Here is a 19,127-nt window from a genome sequence, read left to right as displayed (position 1 = left end):
CCTGTTACATCTTTTCGGATGGCATGGGTCTTAAGAAGTCTCAGCAGTTTTCAATGGTTGCCAAGTACACCCAGTCGTCCAGCACATCCGATGCCACTGGATGTCGTCACGCCGCCGCTCTCCCAAGTAGCCTCAAACAGAAATGAAGGTTCATGACTCGAAGCTTCTGGAGTTCTGACTGGCCAAACTCTTGGATAAACAACGAGTGCGTAACGTATTGGGGCGAAGCCGTGGCCAAGCTTCGGGATGGGCTTGGCCAGGGACCGCTGCATTCGAGAGAATTGAGTTCGTATGTGGGATTTTTCAGACATGAGCAGACGTCGAAGGTAGCATGGGGGACTTGAGGAGGAGGAAGAGGAGGAGGAGGAGGAGGAGGAGGTGGTGGTGGTGGTGGTGGAGGAGGAGGTCGCCGTTGAGCTGATATCGAGCTGCTAGCGATACCTCTTCCCGAGGGAGGGCTTAGGATGGGCTGCGCTGGTATGGTACAGTATGGTACGTATAGTAGACGAGCTCTACTGTAGGTGAGGACAGCAGCAACAAGCAAGGATAGAGTTCCCCAGCCACTACTTACTGTACAGTACCGGCACGGACTTGTTTTACATGCCGGATTTCCAATCGCTGAATAACAAACATAGTTGTACAACTAGTTGTAAAACAATAATCCTTGGTGCATTCGTACTCCGGAAACGATCGTTGCCCCTTCCAAAGTCTACCGATTCAGTCGCCGCCCTTGGCATCTGCAGTCGGATGCTGACTGACCAAGAATTCACGATTACTAGAAGTTTTCTCGCCGCATACAATTTAAATTGGCCATATGGCAGCAATGCAAGCTTCTGCTCATGGATTTAACAGCCTGTACTGTACGTATATTTATGGGCGCTCTTGTTTGTTTTGACCCTCTTGACCGGACGAAAAGGAGTCGACCTCGCTTATATTACCAAGCCAAATAAATCTGGCCAAGACAGCGCGTATCGTCGGGGCCACGAAGCGCTTCGGGCTGCAGCCCTTCTTTGGAAATGTCTTGGGCCATGGGTATATGCGGCGTACACTCGCTCTCTTAGGATCACATTTGTATATGTTCCATCCCGTAGCCCCCGTGAATACGGAGCCGTCCAGCCAGAAATGCCTCCTACTACGAATCCATTTGGCTACAGATTCAGCCCCTAGGTTTTTGAAAGCTAATCGTCGGTTAGCTTGAATTTAATTTGTAGAAAATCCCGACCTGGACCACCAAGGCGGGACACCCATCAAGGCGGGACAGTAACGGTATACCACTTATTAAACAACAACTATCAATGCAAATAAGAAAAAAAATCATTATCCGCTCAGAAAACTTTGCCTTACAAACGTGAGTTGAAAATACAAAGACGCGTTTATTTATAATGATTTGATACATTAAAATGGAATAGAAATATAGCTAAAAACTGTCCTAAATAATTCAAATATATTTATTTGCTGCGAATATCTTAATAACCACAACCTTAGTTAAAGAAATGTCTTATAGATCGAAAATAAACGATTTACTCTATTATATTACTATAGGTAGTAATTATTAAATAAAAGTTGGTAATGATGCACGTATTCACTTAATGGGTTTGAATAAAAGTCCGATTTTCGTATTCCTCGCTTATTCTAGTATTTACGCGGCAATTCTGATATATACGCATTAGTAAAATCGAAAAGTACATATGAAAAGTACCATTTTTACTATTTTAACTCAACACAATAAAGGAATAATAATTTGTAGTTACAATTTGATTAATTGATTAATATTAAACTCAATACTTTGCATCTCTTCATACAGAAATTATTACGATATATTAATTGGTTGATTTTATATTCATTATAAAGAAGCAAATTTTACTGTCCCGCCTTGGTGGTGCCGACATGATTCTTTCGAATTACATTTAAGGAAACCGACGACTAGGCCAATGTACACGCCCAGACTCTTTCTTAATTTAGTAAGGATATCTATGAGGAAGATGGGATTGGTCTGATTTTCTCTTCTTCCCTTTATTTAATGATTCATTAATAGGAAAGCTATACTGAACAAGTGAATGGCACTATGACTTGACTTCGTCTCAGTACCTACAGAGTCTGATAATGAGGTTTTGTTATATCCTCAAAACCCGCGCCCGATCTGGTCTCATCTTTCATCGTTCGTTTATAGCGAAAGGTTTCTTTCTTGATACGAGTGATTTCTGTGAAAGATCTTTGTCGCTTTACACGAGAGCACAAGAGAACTTCTCCGTATGGCCGTGTTCTCCGAGGAGTTGTTGCTGAAGTCACATGAGATGAAACACGGCTGTTGTTACTGGACCACCGTGCGGATCCCTCATCCAAAGGGCTGACTGCATGCGTCAAGATGCGAGGGTCCAAGTATTTCTCTTCCAAATCTCTTCTGTTCGGGATCTGTCGCTATAAATTACACCAGGTGGCGGGATATCTTCAACGAACGTACGTAGTACTACGTATACCGGGACAGTATGTGAAATGCTCAATTTGTGGGGTATAAAGTAAATCCATCTGGCCAGGACTCTGGAGAAGCGTTTTAATCAAGCATTGCGAAAAATGGAGCCACGCTGATAGAAGGAAAAGGAGAGGCTATTCCTTACCTCGCTTAGCCAATCAAAACAAAGCCAGAGCTGCTTATTTCGACCATCTCGGCCCGCAGTCCTAGTAGTCCGTTGCTCCGTCCTCCGCCCTCCGTCCCCCAACTGTCCGGCCGAAACGTTCGGTTTGGGGGCGAATATTCTTCCCCCTCACTTCAACCCTCCGTCTGTTCATAACACTCGAACATCCCACCTCCGTTTTCCCCAAATTTCCCATACACAAGCTCTTCTTCCTAGTCATTAAAATCTTCGAATACCCTCAATTGATCCGTCCCGATCGCCTTAAATCAAGCACGCAAACAAATCCCCCGTCATCATGGACGCCGCGCTTCGCCAGTCCAAAGCCATGTGTCCGTTTATGAAGAAGGCCTCGCCCGCCACCCTCCGCTCCCTCTCGACCTCCAGTCGCCAGGGCGGCAGCATGTCCAATCTGCAGACGATTGCGCGTCGATGCCCCATCATGGGCAAGGCCCTCGCTGTTCAGACGGCCAAGTCGTCAGCGGTGGGCTTGGGCGGCGTTGCTGCTCTCGGAGCCATGCGGGCTTTCTCTGGAAAGGTCGGCTCTGGCAAGGCGAAGCTGCATACCGGCCGACCAAACGAGGCGAGAGCCGCGGAGGACACCTTGTTTGGCAGAGAAGGTGCGTTGGAATCGAGAGGATCGGCTACAAATCACTAATATCACTCGATAGCCCACATCCGTCACGGCAAACCAGCCCGTCCAGCTCAGCACAACGGCCAGCAATTCGACTACGAGTCTTTCTACAATGCGGAGCTCGAAAGGAAGCATAAGGACAAGTCCTACCGGTATTTCAATAACATCAACCGCATTGCTAAGGAGTTCCCGCGCGCCCACAAGGACAGCAAGGATGATAAGGTCACAGTTTGGTGCTCCAATGACTATCTCGGCATGGGCAGCAATCCGAAGGTCTTGAAGAGCATGCATGAGACTCTCGACGAGTACGGAGCCGGTGCTGGTGGAACAAGAAATATCTCTGGCCACAATAAGCACGCTGTCAGCTTGGAAGCTGCCATCGCCAGGTTGCATGCAAAGGACGCAGCATTGGTTTTCACCTCGTGCTATGTGGCCAACGACGCTACTTTGGCGACTCTAGGAAGCAAATTGCCAGACTGCGTTATTTTCTCTGACAGCTTGAACCATGCTTCCATGATCCAGGGCATCCGGCACTCCGGGGCCAAGAAAGTCGTTTTCAGACACAATGATCTCGGGGATTTGGAAGCTAAACTTGCAGCTCTGCCCCCAGATGTCCCAAAAATCATTGCTTTCGAGTCCGTGTATAGCATGTGCGGTTCGATTGGGCCCATCGAGGGAATTTGTGACTTAGCCGAGAAGTACGGAGCCTTGACCTTTCTCGATGAAGTCCACGCTGTAGGCATGTACGGACCTCACGGCGCTGGTGTCGCCGAGCATTTAGATTACGAGGCGCACATTTCCGGCAAGCCCAAGGGCACAATTATGGACCGCATCGACATCATTACTGGTACTCTGGGAAAAGCCTACGGCTGCGTAGGTGGTTATATCGCCGGTTCCGCCAAAATGGTTGACACGATCCGCTCTCTCGCTCCTGGCTTCATTTTCACCACTTCCCTCCCACCCGCCACAATGGCGGGTGCACAAACTGCGATTGAGTACCAAATGGAATACCAAGGTGATCGTCGCCTCCAACAACTCCATACTCGAGCAGTCAAGGATTCTCTCGCTGAGCGCGACATTCCAGTCATTCCGAATCCATCGCACATTATCCCCGTGCTCGTCGGCAACGCCGAGCTCGCTAAAAAGGCCTCGGACATGCTTCTCGAGACCCACGGTATCTATGTTCAATCTATCAACTACCCAACGGTGCCCGTCGGCCAGGAGCGGCTGCGCATAACTCCCACTCCGGGACATGTCCGCGAATTCCGCGAGGAGCTCGTGGGTGCGCTGGAAAGTGTCTGGCAGGAATTGGGTTTGAAGAGGACAAGCCAGTGGAAGGCCGAGGGAGGATTCATTGGCGTTGGCGAAGAAGGAGCGGATCTTGTGCAGCCGCTCTGGACGGACGCGCAGTTGGGCGTGACGGAGGTGGTGAGAGAGATGAAGGCCGCTGGTCCCATTGGCGTGATGGAGGCTCTCCTTGAGAGAGAAACCAGCGCCACTGCGAAGACGATTGCTGCTGTCGCGTAAGCAGGACTACAGCTAGGTTCCACTCGGCGTGATGGGTGTTCTGCTTCGCTCAACATGGAATCGAGACAGGGGAGCTCACCAGACCCGAAACCACGATCTTTCGAGCGTACACGGTTGTTGCTTTAGGCCCATGGCGGTGCCACGATAATTACGATGAGTTTGAATGAAAATATCCCGATTTAAGTGCAGCGGAATTTAGTCTGCTGCACACGACCTACGTTTTCTTTGGTCTTTTGTCACTTCTGTGCACAATCTAAGTGTGGCTGCTTTGTCTTATACCTCCTCTACATTTTTCCTCGTGTGGTATATATAATGATGGTTAGTTCGCTCTGGCCTGTGCTAGATTTGTATTTGACCGACATTATATAGATATACGGTTCCGACGAAGAAAGAGGGGTCCCCCGTTGGAAAAGGGGGCGGTTAGCAAGTAAGCGAGAATTTGTTGACCTGTGTGTGCAAAGTGGGGATGGATACCTACTTTCTATTCTCGGAAGGTGCCCTGCAACCGATTAGAAGTTTTGATTTTGCCCTTGGTTTGTTGAATAGTAAGGGATTATAGCTTACGTACATTCTTGTTATCAAAATTATTACTATCATCATCTGTTATATATATATATACACATAGGAACGCAGGGCAGGGCAGATGAGACAAAACTAGATCGGAATCGAGGGGGGGGTCGCAAATACCTGGGATCTACATTCCACAAAGAGGAGAGCCAGTGAGTGAGTGTGGAACGCCAGCAAATACAGCAATGCAGTAATGCAGTAATGCAATATTGCGAGCTAGTTATTGATTCTCTCTCTCTCTCTTTCTCTCGCTATTGGGGGGGCAATGGAACATAGCTTTCTTGCCATCCCTTTCTGTACCCCTCGACTTTTTCTTTCTCGTTCACCTCTTTTTGTCCTTTCCCCCCTCTTCTCCGTCTCCTTCCATTTCGCAGATCCACTCACTCACTCGCAGACTCACTCGCAGGCTCGACTCCAAGTAAAAAATGCCAACGCTCCTGACTTCGAGCTCTAACCTACTACAAAGTCTTCTCCTTCTTTTACTTCTCCTTTTACTTCTACTTTTACTTGCCGTGTCGGCCACCGCCGCTGGTAGTACGGCAGGAGTCGAGTGTCCACAGGCGCAGCGCTTCTGCTGCCGATCGCTTGTAGAGAGCGAGGCTGCTAGGACGAGGGTGGAGGCTCTTGGAGGGGAGGGGGGAGGGGGAGGGGGGTTTGTGGGTAGTACTTGTGAGTTGTCCGGGTGGTTTTTTAAGGGGGGGGAGGGAGGGTGATAGAGAGAGGGAGAGAGAGAGATGTGTGGAGAGGGAAATGGAAATGGAGAGGGGTTGACGACGTGGGTAGGCTCGCCGGTTCCGGTCGTTTCTACGGGGGGAGTGTGTCACCAGCATTCGGTCTGTTGCTCGGGGGTTAATATGGTGAGTGGTTTGCTTTGCTTTGCTTTGCTTTGCTTTGCTATGGTTTGATTTGATTTGATTTGCTGTGGTGTGGTGTTGTCAGGTATCGTCGCGAGTTTCGTCCCGGAAGTTGTTTAGGGTCGAGGGGTGGATAGGGGGGGAAAATGGATCTTAGAAATGTGCTGACGAGACTGACTGAGAGTAGAACGGAGTTTTGGTCTTGGGGTGTGAGCCAGGATTTTTCCGCCAGCCTGCCGCTGTGAATGTGAATAACGGGACTTCTTGAAATGGGACTGTGGGTGGCGTTGGTTGGATGGTGAGAAGGGCAGAATGATAAGGGGGTTTGAGTGCTGATTTAAGGGTGGAGGGGAATGTCGGCTTGGACCTGGACTTTGATGGAACGGCGATGATATAGATAGGGATATACGGATTGTTTATTCCCTCGGATATATTGATAGGATCGCTGGAGTCAGGTTACATAAGGAATCTAGAAGCGAAGCTGTCGCGTACACAGTGGTTATTGTAATGTTGTATATCAGAGGTGTGATACGGATGGGTCAATCGAATCGTTCATTCAATCTACAGGCCTATAAGTGGATGGATAGTAGGGCTATGGAGGTCTCTAAGATACGGATTCTGGTTATTCTACGAATCTCAATGCTGGTGGTTATGAATCGTGCTTCCGCATCTAACAAACTCTTTCTACAGACTTTCCCTGAAGTCACTTGTGAGAATTGCTGCATCATTAGCCATTGATACACATATCGCTCAAGTCACGAACAGTTGCGCACTTACATACTCGACTTCATTGTGGGCATCTCTTACCTGCTAGTCCAAACTATCGAATGGTTTATTCTTAGTGGTACATATGACCGGAAGGTAGCTTCACAGTAGTCAGCGCAACGTCCTTCTTCAACATCTTTTTGCAGGTAGTGCAGAACTCGTCCTCCGCAATGGCAGCCGCTACGCTAGGGTGTTATCTGAGTTCAAGAGGCGCGTTGTTTTGTATTGGGAAGAGCAGTCTTCACACTTGCTGGCACTCGAGCGAGCTATTTCTGTATAAGCGAGAGATGGCCAAAACATGAAGTTTTTTTTTTTTTTTTTTTTTTTTTTAGAATCCAAACTCGTGAGGGTTAGTTTGGATGCATTTGAGCCTATTCCGTAGAGATGATTTCATCACCGATACAACTATGAATCCTTAGCTCCTCAGTAAGTTCGGAATTTCACAATTGCAAGATTTCATTGCATAGATTTCAGCTTCTACACTATCCATACCGAGCATTCTGCACCTCGTCATCAAACCACGTCGGTTCCTGTCCGTAATTGATGACTGTGCTCTTGACTTTCGTGTAACTCTCAAAAGCTTCTACGCCGTTCTCCTTCCCGATCCCACTTTCTTTAAATCCACCCCACGGGGAGGACGGATCATTCAGGTGATGGCCATTGATCCACACAATTCCCGCATCGATGTTCTCCGCCACCCGGTGCGCCTGAGTGAAATCGTTCGTCCACACCGACGCACCCAAGGCGAACGAAGTCCCATTCGCAATCCGGATAATCTCCTCCTCCGACGCGCATCTGATGATCGCAATGATGGGACCGAACACTTCGTTGCACGATAGATTGGTCTCGGCGTTGGTCTCGATCAGCGTTGGCTGGAAGAAGAACCCTTTGCCGTTCAAGCGAGCAGATCCGCCTCCGCAGAGGATGTTCCCGTTCTCGATGACTGCCTGCATCACGAAAGATGAGCACCTCTCAACACTCGCGCGGGAGATGACAGCTCCGATTTGCGTTCGATCATCGGTGGGGTCTCCGATCCTCAGTGCTTTCGTTCTCTCGACCAGTAGATCTACGAACTCGTCGTAGATCCCCGAGTGTACCAGCAGCCTGCTTCCCGTGACACAAGTCTGGCCACTCGCGATAAAACTCGCAAACAAGGCCGCTTTTACCGCTTTCTCGACGGGCATACTGGGGAAGATGCACACGGGCGCTTTCCCGCCGAGCTCAGCTGTGATAGGAATGAGATTCTTGCTTGCGTTTGGTGCAATGGCCGCATATGTCGCAAGCCCCCCCGTCAGATCAATCTTGGAGATTAGAGGCGACTCGCACAGGAATTTTCCAGTCTCCCTCCCAAGTCCTGAAACGATCTGTAATGTGCCATCCGGCAAGCCAGCCTGTTGGAACAGCTTACCCATCTTCAGGACAGAGATTGGTGCGAACTCGGATGGCTTGACGATGACAGAGTTCCCTGCAGCCAGCGCAGCACCGATTTTCTTCGTAGCAATCAAAAGTGGATGATTCCAAGGCGTGATTTGAACGACAACCCCGAGAGGCAAACGTGTTAACGTGTTGACGACAGGTCCTTTGAATGGCGTTACTCGTCCCTCATGCGTTCGCGCTAGAGAGGCGAAGTACTCGAGCCATTCTGGAATACGGCCTAGCTGGGCCCTCATCTCACGGATGGGCCGACCGGTCTGCTGAGTCTCGAGCATGATGAACTCGGGGAGTCGAGACCGGAGGAGGATCGCCGCCGTCGACAGAACTGTGTATCTAGCTGAGGCATCGGCTTTGCTCCATACACCACTGGCGAAGTTCTGCAGGGACGAGTCCACGATCGCATTGACCGCGTCTTGAGGCGTAGAGTCTATCGTTGCGAGTATCTCTTCAGTCGCAGGATTGATAACGTCTATCCGGGCCTCGGTTGGAGCTTGGTAGGCGCCATTCACCCAATTGCTGTGATGCTGTCCTGTTGACATTTTCCGGCGTTTTTCTTTTCCGTCGAATTTGACATGTAGGAGAAAGGAGAGAAAGGGGCTGAGGATGAAGATGAGCAAAAGGCACGGGGGCTTCCGCATCAATCTGGAGAAATCTTAGTCGGATGACCACGACCAGGGTCCCGCTTTCCAAAGTGGGGGCAGATAATTGCCGAGAAGATCAACAACAAAGCATTCGCATTCGCTGTTATCTTACACTTCATCATTGCAAAGTGTTCTGGACAGCAGATTTTCCCCCTCCGGATGTAAACAGACCTGTAGGGATTTTAGCATGCTGCGTGAAACGTAACGGTTCGTTCGTAGTATCCGGAGGTATGATCGCTGAAGCCCAAAGGCCATGATGCAGTAAACAAACAAGCGAGCGGGAGCTGGCCCCCTTTCCCGATATGGCGCTGGTGAAGTGCGCAGCCGGACCGAAAAGTCAGGATACCTGAATATTGAAAGCTTGCTGGTGGCTGCTACAGTCTTAAGGCTCCTCCTGCTTTCCGTGCGACGATTGGATTTGATGTGTATGTCCCGGTCCACATCGCCGCGGCGGCACCCACTTCCGTGTTAGGTGAGGATACACATATCCTGACTCCTAGGAGCAATAGTGGCTTCAGGGGAAGCTGCATGGCTAGTTCGACTGATACATATCACGAGAGCTCGTATTTCTACGCATAGGTCATTGACAAAATTGAGGGACCCAAGAATCAAAATGAATGTGCTTATGGCTAAGTTTAACTGAGCCGAAGGATAGAATATATATATATATATATATCTATATAAACCATATTGACTACATTACCGTTACCAGACGTGAAATAGGATTGTGAAGTACTTCATTCGTCGGCCAGTTACAAAAGCCTGATATCTGTCATCCAGCAGAAAGCTCTTTAATACTATGATATAATTCGGCCAAGAAATGATTCGACTACTACCTCGCAGGTTGACCGCTGAAAATTAGACGATATCTTGGTGAGAACCCCATACCAAATATAATATTACCTACGTATAACTTGAGTAGCACTCTGCGTCAGTTTTTCGGCAACGTAAAGCTGCTCCTCTCGATCGGAAACAGATTTCATGCGCAAGTGGACTTCCAAAGTGAGTGTCTGTGAATGTAACTACAAAGTTACTCACATCTCGCAAATGCATGGCTCAAAGAAACAAGACTCCTATACATAGCAGGAAATATATAGAACATTTCCAGTTTTCTGCTTCTTCCGTCGAAAGAGGCACACCCTGATGTTCGTAAATAAACAGTGATACGATAACTGGAGATCGATATAGAGGCTGTGTGTGGACGGATGTATCGTCCGCAGCGAGGAACGTGACAGCGAGAGATGAGTTCTTTAGAAGCTACCGAGCATATCGGTAGCTCTGCCCACTTCGAGAGATGCTACAGAAACGATAGATACGGATCTGAGAAAGCCCGCTGCGAGGACTCCCTCCCTCTCCAAGCGTTTTCAGACAGCTATAATCTCCGCATATTTGTTCTCGAATGCGAGTACCGTGGAAGCTGCTATGGACCTGCAGGCAACACCTAAGATTCAGACATGCCTTTTAGCTAGTAAAACAGACAGGCACTCATCCCAATCCCGAGCCACCCAACCACCCATAGCTAGCTAGCCCAGAGCTAACCCATAGCTACCTACCACCTACCGACCTAGAGGACGCACTCATCGTCAGAACAAAAAAGAACCCTCAGCTTCCACAAACAACTTTCTCGTTCTTCTCATCCTATAATCCCCCCCCCCCAACCCAAAAGAGACAATTTACCATCACCAGCTGCCAGCCCCGATACATCCAATAATCCAGGTACGCTTCCCCCAAGGATCCCCCACGAACAATATCTTAAACATTTTACTTATCAGATAGCGATCGAAGTAGGCTTGTTGCTAGCAGCTGCTGCTAGGAAGTATCGCTAAGTAGCAAGACATAGATTGGATTGATCAATCGACATTAGATCCTGATGAGGCCCGGCCAACTATACTTGCGTGGTAGGTTGCTTGGTGGGTTGCTTGAGTGGAAGAGCGAGACGAAAATCTGGAGGCTGGAAGTCCAAAAGCCGTTTCAAAGATATATTTGTAGACTTTTACAGTTGGCATTCGATCGTGGTAAAAAACGCAGAAGAGGGTTGAGAAAGGGGAAGGGAGGATGGAGAGAATCCTGTAGGTAGATTGGCGAAGTAGTGGTTGCTTGGAAGCACTCGAGAATAGACAGTTAGGGAGTTCTGTTATGACGTAGGGGTTGCGTGCGCTCTCGGTTGCGCTGAAAATTCGATACGTTGGCATCGACCAGTTTCTTTCCTTAGCTTCGACTGCCATACTAGAGACGCTGGCACAATTCCAAGCGGATAAGATCTCCCCCTTGATCCAGAACCGTGCCCCGTATGCAACATCACGTCTCACAAAGTCAGGAGCCGCCGCTTATTGACACTTTTTTTTTTTAGATAACCCTAGAAGACCTAGACGCCAGGGACCTGAGTAGTTACACCAGCGAAAAAAAATGACCTTATCCCTGATTCATATGAAAAACACAGAAAAGCAATAAGCAGGCGTGTCTATGTCGTGGAACGAACGTAGCGGCCGACGACAACGCAATGATCTCTCTCGAAGGGCTCTGTAGATGCGGTTAGCTGCTGATTCTACGCGCGGAATCACGAGCGGGTGCATACCCAATGTCAATTGCTCCAAAGGCTTGATTCTCTCCTCTCTCAACTTCTGGACCTCTCTTGCGAACACGGCTTCCGGGGCAGCGGTCGAATCGATACAGTTGGCCTTGATAGAAACAACGATACCACCACCAACCTTTAGGAATAAGTGTGCGTTCAATCCAACAATACGGGCTTGATCAGGCTGGGCGACATCTGCGAAGATGACATCGACCATGGAAACCAACATGCGGTACTTGAGCGGGTGACGGGCGTCCTCGATGATAGGAATAACGTTTGTGCGGTGGGTGGCCATATTAATCAGATCACGACCGGAGCGGTGGGAGAACTCAACAGCGAAGACCGTTCCAGTAGGGCCAACGATATCAGCGACGTGTGAGACGGAAGTTCCAGACGCAGCACCGAGGTAGAGGACCTTTGCTCCGGGCTTAATGAAGATCTCGTCCAGACCACCCAAGACACCCGCTGCCAACTTAGAGCGGAAAGGGTTCCAGACTCGGTATTCGGTTTTGGTGACACTGGGAGTTCCGTCGGCGTTGGCTGGGCCGCTGTTCTCGACGCTGATGCGCTTCTCGCCGTAGACTGACTCGCCAGGGGAGAGGTTCTTGGTGACCAACATGTCCTCCTTGCCGCGAGCGACGAAGATACCGGCGTGGCGATGGGGTTCCTGCGCCTGTCAGTTTTGCGACTCGGCGTATCGAGGAGATACACGTACGATGATAGTCTTCGCGCCGCCCTTTGCTCCAGCTCCTCCACGTCCTCGTGGTGCTCCTCGGCCTCGTCCGCCCCGGTCTCCACCTCGACCACCTCCACGGCCGCCTCTGCTGTCACCTCGACCTCCTGCCCCTCCAGTCAGCTACTGCTGACTTTTGAACTGCGCGCAAACATAATTGGAAGCTTGGCGACCCCGAATTGTCGATCGCAGAGGCATTTGAGGTCGCGGGAATAGAAAACTGACCTCTGGCACCACCTCTCGAGAAGCCTCCACGACCACCTCTATCGCCGCCGCGCCCGCCTCCAAATCCACCGCGTCCTCCACGGTCGCCACCGCGCGATCCTCCTGCACCTCTGGGTGTGTATGCCATCTCGTGTTGTTGTGTTGGGTAACGATTGACGTGTAGACGTGTAGAAAGGGTGCTGGTGGATGTCGAGCTCGAAAAAGTCCGGATGGAAATAATTTTATTTTTCTCAGCTCACGCCCATTGCCCATTGGTGGCTACTCTAGCAAGCGAGCGCTAGTGAAAAGTGGCGCTGTGGCTGACGAGGGATGTGGCTGGTGGATCAAAGTTCTTCCCGATTCATCTCGACAACAACCACCCAGCCTGACTTTCAGCACTGTTCTCGACGACGATGCAGAGCTATACTATGAACTTCCTCGTGCCTAACTATGTTCCATCCAATGTCTAGCTTCACAGCCGTTCCTATGTTACCGCATCATCAGCCGAGCTTTGGGACGGGGTTATAAGGCTATCACCGCCACCTCGACCACATTGTGGCTTTCTACCCGAGCTTTCACCTAACGACCGAGAGTTGTTGTGTTGTTTAGCACGGGAAAAATTACGCGCATCTTCTACCCCTGAGACTATGTCGTGACCTTCAAGTTGCACCTCTGATTTATTGTACACGCATTCACCATTCAGGCAGTAAAGCTCAGATAAAGGAATACAAGATGAAGGGGAGAGTAAAATGTAGTATCCAGCCACGATTAATAAGAACACAGATCTCTCCTCTCACATCCATATGCTGTGGTTGATACCAGACGAGTCTCGTTCCGTAGGTGGTCTTGAGACACAGACACAGAGGTACCTAAGGTACCGTATGTATATCCGCCAAGCTTTCCACCCTTCATGTTCCACCCCTTTCGTTGAGTAAGCCACCTCCTCTTTCAAGCTTATCTCTTTCAACGATTCAAGTTATCCCATCATCAGTTCCTGGGGATTTATCAGTGCATTTGCTGAATATCAGACATGTCAAAAAGAATTTAGAATCGTCTTGGCATCTATAACAGTATGCGCGGCTAGGACGAAGACTGAGCTTGAGGACAGCAGTGGAGAGGTGATGAGAAGGACACACTGAGCCTCTCTGGATGACGGCTCTGGGGTAGGTAGGTAGGTAGGTAGGTAAGTAGCTAGGTATTGGATCGCCAGTAACGATCGTTCATTCCTAGCGCGTTGCGCACGTGGCTGCTTGCAGTTGAAAAACTGGCGATAAAATTGGTACTTGGATTCTATCTGCTCCCCAAGGCCCAGGGGAGCTGACTCCTTGTATACGATTAGAAGGAGTCACGTGCACTAACTATATAATAATGTTTACAAGGAAGTTGGGGGTCCGTGAGGGTATGCCCACGCTAAGAAAGATATGCTCATCCGTATCCGAGATTCTGTCATTTTCCCCAACTGCGTCGGGTCGATATTGATGTACCGACAGTACCGACAGTAGGCTTAGAAGCCGGGTTGAGGGGCGGGGGGGGGAATTGGTAAGCGGTCCGACACGATTACCTACTACCCAGGACATGATAGACGAGGACATATCCATAGAGAGAGCGATCTATCATACATACCGCTCCTGAATTATCCCGTCCACCATTGCATTCGTTCCTTACTTTACACAAAGCTTCCTGGTATTTTCGTAGAATGACTACTGGTTGCCGTTCTCCCTTTATCGATGTATCATTTTAATTCGAGTCTTATTATGCGCTTCAACAGTCTTTCCGTCGTCCGTGTTGAGCCTTTGCTGCCAAGATCGCTTCGACCAAGGATCCATCATCTCGCAACTCGCAACTCGCAACTCGCCAGCCACCGTATATCAGTAATGAAGAGACTGGATTATACCAGCGGAATAACCGGATCGAATCTATTCTTATCCAGTCTAATCCACACGCACTCTCAGACCAGCAAGAAGATACATACCCGGTCCGAAGAAAGTGAAAAACAAAAAGAAATCATCCAGCTACCAAGCAAGCACGCAAGCACGCAAGCAAGCACACAAGCACGCAAGCAAGTAAATCATCGACCAGAGACTCTTTTCGGAATCTGAATCTATTACCTGATCGCATAATTGACTGACTGTGAGGTGGTCCGCTCGGTACCTTTCACTTGATTTCGCGTAATTACCTAGGCGAAGATGGGTTGCCTCGCGATGACTCCGCTCCGGCAAGAATGGGTGAAGGGAGAGAGGATGATGGCTAGGACCGACCTGCATTAGTTTTAGATACTACTAGATAGGTAGGTAGCTAATGACTTATTTTATTTACTCACCTACAGTAATAATCTCCCATAGCGATATCGATACCCCTCCCGTCCTTCTTCATGCGATCTTCAACCCCTTGGCTCTTCTCCTCTTGTCTTCTCCTCTTCCCCTACGGAATCCTTCGAAGCCCCAGTTATCTCCGTATCTGGGCCCCTTCACCCTCTTCTATCAGTTGTCCTATCTCTTTCTTGCCCCCACACCCTCCCCTGGGAGGTTTTTTTTCTTCTTCTTTTTTTTTTTTTTTTTTTTTTTTTTTTTTTTTTTTTTTTTTTAGGCTTTCCCATTTTTCCTGCCATCAGTAAAATCAACTTCTATCCATTCAACATCCATCCGTTGATCCTCTCCCCTTGCGCCTTGCAGGCAAGCAGGCAAGTACTCCGCAAACAAGCCTCGCTCTCGCTCGCTAAGTAAAAGACCCCTTCCCTACCTACGGAGCGCAGCAATCACGCGCTCGCTCGCTCGCTCTCGCGCTTGCCCAGACCGAGCGCCAAAACAAGGAAAAAAGAAATATGAGGGCTTTGACCGCTATACGGAATCTCCAGCGTTGGCGCAGGAGGGGTTGGGAGGAGGAGGAGGAGGAGGCGGAGGCGGAGGCGGAGGCGGAGGGGGGGTCACGTTTCGAGCTGTGGCCATCTTGTGACTGACGTCTGCGGGCCGTTGGAGGGCGTTTGTTGGTGCTGGTGCTGGTGCTGCTGGCGCTGGTGCTGGTGCTGGTGTAGTGGTGGTCGGGTCGGGTCGGGCGGGTAAGTTATCTAGTACATACATGCATACAACCCATACATAGATAATACATATGTGTCACGGTACTGTCTGTCATAGTCGATGCGCGTGCCGCCAGCCCGTTTAACCCATTTGACCCGTTTAACCGGCGGGTTCTGCGCAACGTTTAAGTAGTCGAAGGTTAAGAGATGCTTTATTTGGTTATGGTTGTATTACGGTAGCTGCTCTGTATCTTATCAATCAGGATTCGCTTGGCCAAGGAAAAGAAGACCGAAAAGTCAGACGGGCAGGCAGTTTGATAGGCAGATAAGGAAGGAAGGTTGCCGATAGACTGATAGGTACGGGAACAGTCAGCCCGGTTGGAAGACTAAGTAGAAGTGGAGGGGGTGGAGATGGAGATGGGAGTGGGGGGGGGGGGGGGGGAGGGGGGGGGGGGGGGGGGGGCTGGGGTAGAGTGGGGTAGGGTGGGGTGGGGTGGAGCGGATAGTTCTTCTAGAAGAATACTAGTAATACCACTAATACCACTAATACTAGTAATACTAGTAATACCACTAATACTACTAATACTACTAATTCTACCACTACTCGAAAAGAGGTTTTTCGGAATTCGAAGTTCGAATCCTTCGGGTGTTGGTGAGGGTACAGGGTACTTACAACTAGTTGAACTATGAGTAAATGACGGGATGCGATTCATGTGGTTCATGGGGTAAGATCCGGTAGGTGGGTACGGTAGACAGAGGGTGAAAGATAAGGAAAAGGAAAAAGGAAAGGAAAAGAAAAGAAAGGAAAAGAAAAGAAGAGACGCGTAACAACTGCCTCGATTCAACATCACGGGTGTAAGACCCCTGCCCGGGCTTCGCCGAAACGAGCAACGCCTGACCAGCTCGTGATCCGGGGGCTATCTGGCGTTCTGAGAAAGCTGGGGTTGGGGCGGGGCTCCTGATTGGATGGATCCAGAGCTGGACCGTCGATGTGGGATATATTCATGTATTTGTACAGTTGTGTTGGTATTTATAGTTGTATATAGTCATATATAGTCATATATAGTCATATCTAGTTATATCTAGTATATCTAGTGTATCTACCGGTAGTGTATCTACTATATACAATTCGATACAATTCGATATAGTTACATGTAGTTATCGACTATCTACAACGAGGTATATTGTATACATGCGACGAGACAGCAGCTGATGATCTGATGATCTGATTATCTGTTCACCTGTTCACCTGTTCACCTGTTCATCTGTTCATCTGTTCATCTGTTCATCTATTCATCTGTGCATCTGTTCATCTGTCTGTTGACTCGACGCAACAGAGAGACAAGACCATTGACGTCCGGAAAAAGAGAGTTCCTCTTCGCTTATCGACCTACCTACTCCGTACAGTACCGGTACTCCGTACGTACTCCATCCTCTCCATACCCCGTACACAACTGCCCGCCCGCCGAGCTTCCTCCAACAACTCAAGGCGAACCATTCCGACACCAAGGGTGGCCGAGAGGGCGAACGGGCCGCCGATTCGGCCAGCAATATCCCCCCTCCTCTTCCCAGGATCCGCATGTCACTCGTAGGATTTAAGACTGGGTCGACTTCCAACTTCGCCCGGGGTAGAAGCAGCAGGACTAATACTCACATCAGCATCATCAGCATCATCAGCATCATCAGCATCATCAACATCTAACATCATCAACTTCATCATCATCATCATCATCTTCTTCTTCATCGTCGACATCAACATCAATATCAACATCAACATCAACAACCACATCAACAACCACATCAACAACCACATCAACAACATCAACTTCGACGTAGCTATCGACAATAACTTCAATATTCACATTCACGATCGATTGCGAGATTGATCGAGCTCCTAAGAGAGATATACCCATAGCATAGCTGCTCGCTCAGCCGTACATTCGTCGCTTCACCCTAATACCCCCCAGGGACCAGGCAAGGAACCAACCCCGTTACCCGACGGATATCTCCATTCGTCTATCTGTCTGTCTGTCTGTCTGTCTGTCCGTCTATCTGGTTGTCTGTCTGTCTGTCTTCCGACTGCCGTCCGGCCAAAAGCAAACAAACATACATACAGACCACCTCCAACATGGGAATCTTCGGCGCAGCCTCCATCTCACTGCGACACCCCACCCCCCAATACTTCCAGCCCATCAACCCTATGGCACCCATCACCCCCATCACACCCTCGACGACTACAGTCCCACCCGCAGGCCTGTGGCGTGCCCCCAGCGACCCCTCGTCCCCTTCCCCCTCCGCCTCCGCCTCCGCCTCCGCCCCGCTCTCGTCAGACCACGACCACCATCTCCGGAAGACCACGTCCATGCTCGGCCTGTCCAAGTCCTTGAATTGGGGCCGGGGCCGCAAGAACGGCGGCAGCAGCAGCACCGGCAGTGGCGGCAACAACAACGGCAACGGCAGCAGTAGCAGAAGGGCCGAGGAGCGCTACCGGAGGAAGATCCAGGCCTGGGAGCGCGAGGACCGGAACGAGTGGGATGCGCCGAGCTCGCGGGGGATGGGTCGCGGCTTCGGTGGGGGGCCAGGGAGGAGGGCGCACCAGGAGGTGTTGAGGGCGTTTGCGTTTGAGCGAAAGGTGAGATCTGCCACTTTTTTTTTTTTTTTCCCTCTCCTCCCCTCTCCTCTCCTCTTCCCTTCCCTTCCGTATCTAATCCTATCCCATCCTCGCCGTGAACAGAATAGCTGATGGTTGTGTCGAGCAGAACCGGCCATCGATCGTCAGAGAAAGTGAAAGCGTCTTCTCGGGCATCTCGCCCTGCTGTAGTCGCATGAACAGCTTTGATGAAGAACGGGTCGGCAGTCGGAATCCCAGTTTGGCGGTTTCGCGCGCGGAGGTTGAGTAGGCGGATGCGAGGAGGTCTTGGGTGTCGGGTAATAAGTTTTGTTACTGCGGCTAATGCCGAAGTAAGAGGGCTGGCCGGTCGGCTGGCTGAAGGGGACGGAGACGGTAAATGAGAGTGACGCAAGGGAAAGCCGAGCGGGGGGGTGAGGGGAGGCGGCGAGAGGGGACCGGAAAGCGGAAGACGAGATTCGAGATGGGCTTACGTCAAACGTGCGGACATTGGCTGGATGTCTGGTCTCTCTGAGATGATGAGATGGGTGGCGTCGGGGCTCTATAATCTCCCTAGGCTGGGTGGCGAGAGGGGAACAAGCAAGAATAAGTGAGTGAGTGAGTGAGTGAGTGAATGAGTGAACGAGTGAGTGGAGTATATATATCTCAGGATCAGGGCCCGGCCGGCCGGCCTTGCCTACCTGACTCTTTTGTCTAATCTTTTTTTTTATATATATCTTCCTTTCTTCTTGTCAAATGACTGAGATGTTGTGTTGTGTTTTGTGGGGATAGAGAGATGGATAGATAGATAGATATGAAGTAGATATGAATATATGAATATATATATATATATATACATAGGATATGCATGGATGTATGGATTTCTCCCCATTCTCTCTTTTCTTTTTTTTCCAGAGAGTAGGTAGCTAGGTACCTAGGTAGCTA

The 19,127-nt window shown here is 49.7% G+C and overlaps 4 protein-coding genes across 4 annotated transcripts; 2 read left to right on the top strand and 2 right to left on the bottom strand.

Moving 5' to 3' along the window:
- Window positions 1-2,928: 2,928 nt before the first annotated feature.
- Window positions 2,929-4,791, top strand: L3040_007319 (uncharacterized protein; the record flags this gene model as incomplete). The annotated part of the gene is made up of 2 exons (XM_007288821.1): window positions 2,929-3,250; window positions 3,302-4,791. The coding sequence occupies 2 exons, from the start codon at window positions 2,929-2,931 to the stop codon at window positions 4,789-4,791; spliced, it is 1,812 nt and encodes a 603-aa protein (XP_007288883.1).
- Window positions 4,792-7,459: 2,668 nt separating this feature from the next.
- Window positions 7,460-8,950, bottom strand: L3040_007318 (uncharacterized protein; the record flags this gene model as incomplete). The annotated part of the gene is made up of 1 exon (XM_007288820.1): window positions 7,460-8,950. The coding sequence occupies one exon, from the start codon at window positions 8,948-8,950 to the stop codon at window positions 7,460-7,462; it is 1,491 nt and encodes a 496-aa protein (XP_007288882.1).
- Window positions 8,951-11,513: 2,563 nt separating this feature from the next.
- On the bottom strand, window positions 11,514-12,709 carry L3040_007317 (uncharacterized protein; the record flags this gene model as incomplete). Its single annotated transcript, XM_007288819.1, has 4 exons — window positions 11,514-11,572; window positions 11,628-12,291; window positions 12,340-12,464; window positions 12,583-12,709. 4 exons carry the CDS (start codon window positions 12,707-12,709, stop codon window positions 11,514-11,516), a joined length of 975 nt encoding a protein of 324 aa, XP_007288881.1.
- Window positions 12,710-17,702: 4,993 nt separating this feature from the next.
- L3040_007316 (uncharacterized protein) lies at window positions 17,703-18,474 on the top strand (the record flags this gene model as incomplete). Its single annotated transcript, XM_007288817.1, has 2 exons — window positions 17,703-18,206; window positions 18,334-18,474. The coding sequence occupies 2 exons, from the start codon at window positions 17,703-17,705 to the stop codon at window positions 18,472-18,474; spliced, it is 645 nt and encodes a 214-aa protein (XP_007288879.1).
- Window positions 18,475-19,127: the final 653 nt, after the last annotated feature.

This window comes from Drepanopeziza brunnea (assembly GCF_022702325.1).
Source record: "Drepanopeziza brunnea f. sp. 'multigermtubi' strain 214-2 chromosome Unknown ctg12, whole genome shotgun sequence".
NCBI lineage: Eukaryota > Fungi > Ascomycota > Leotiomycetes > Helotiales > Drepanopezizaceae > Drepanopeziza > Drepanopeziza brunnea.
The sequence above is the reverse complement of the archived record's forward strand: the minus strand, read 5'-3'. Positions and strand labels throughout refer to the sequence as shown.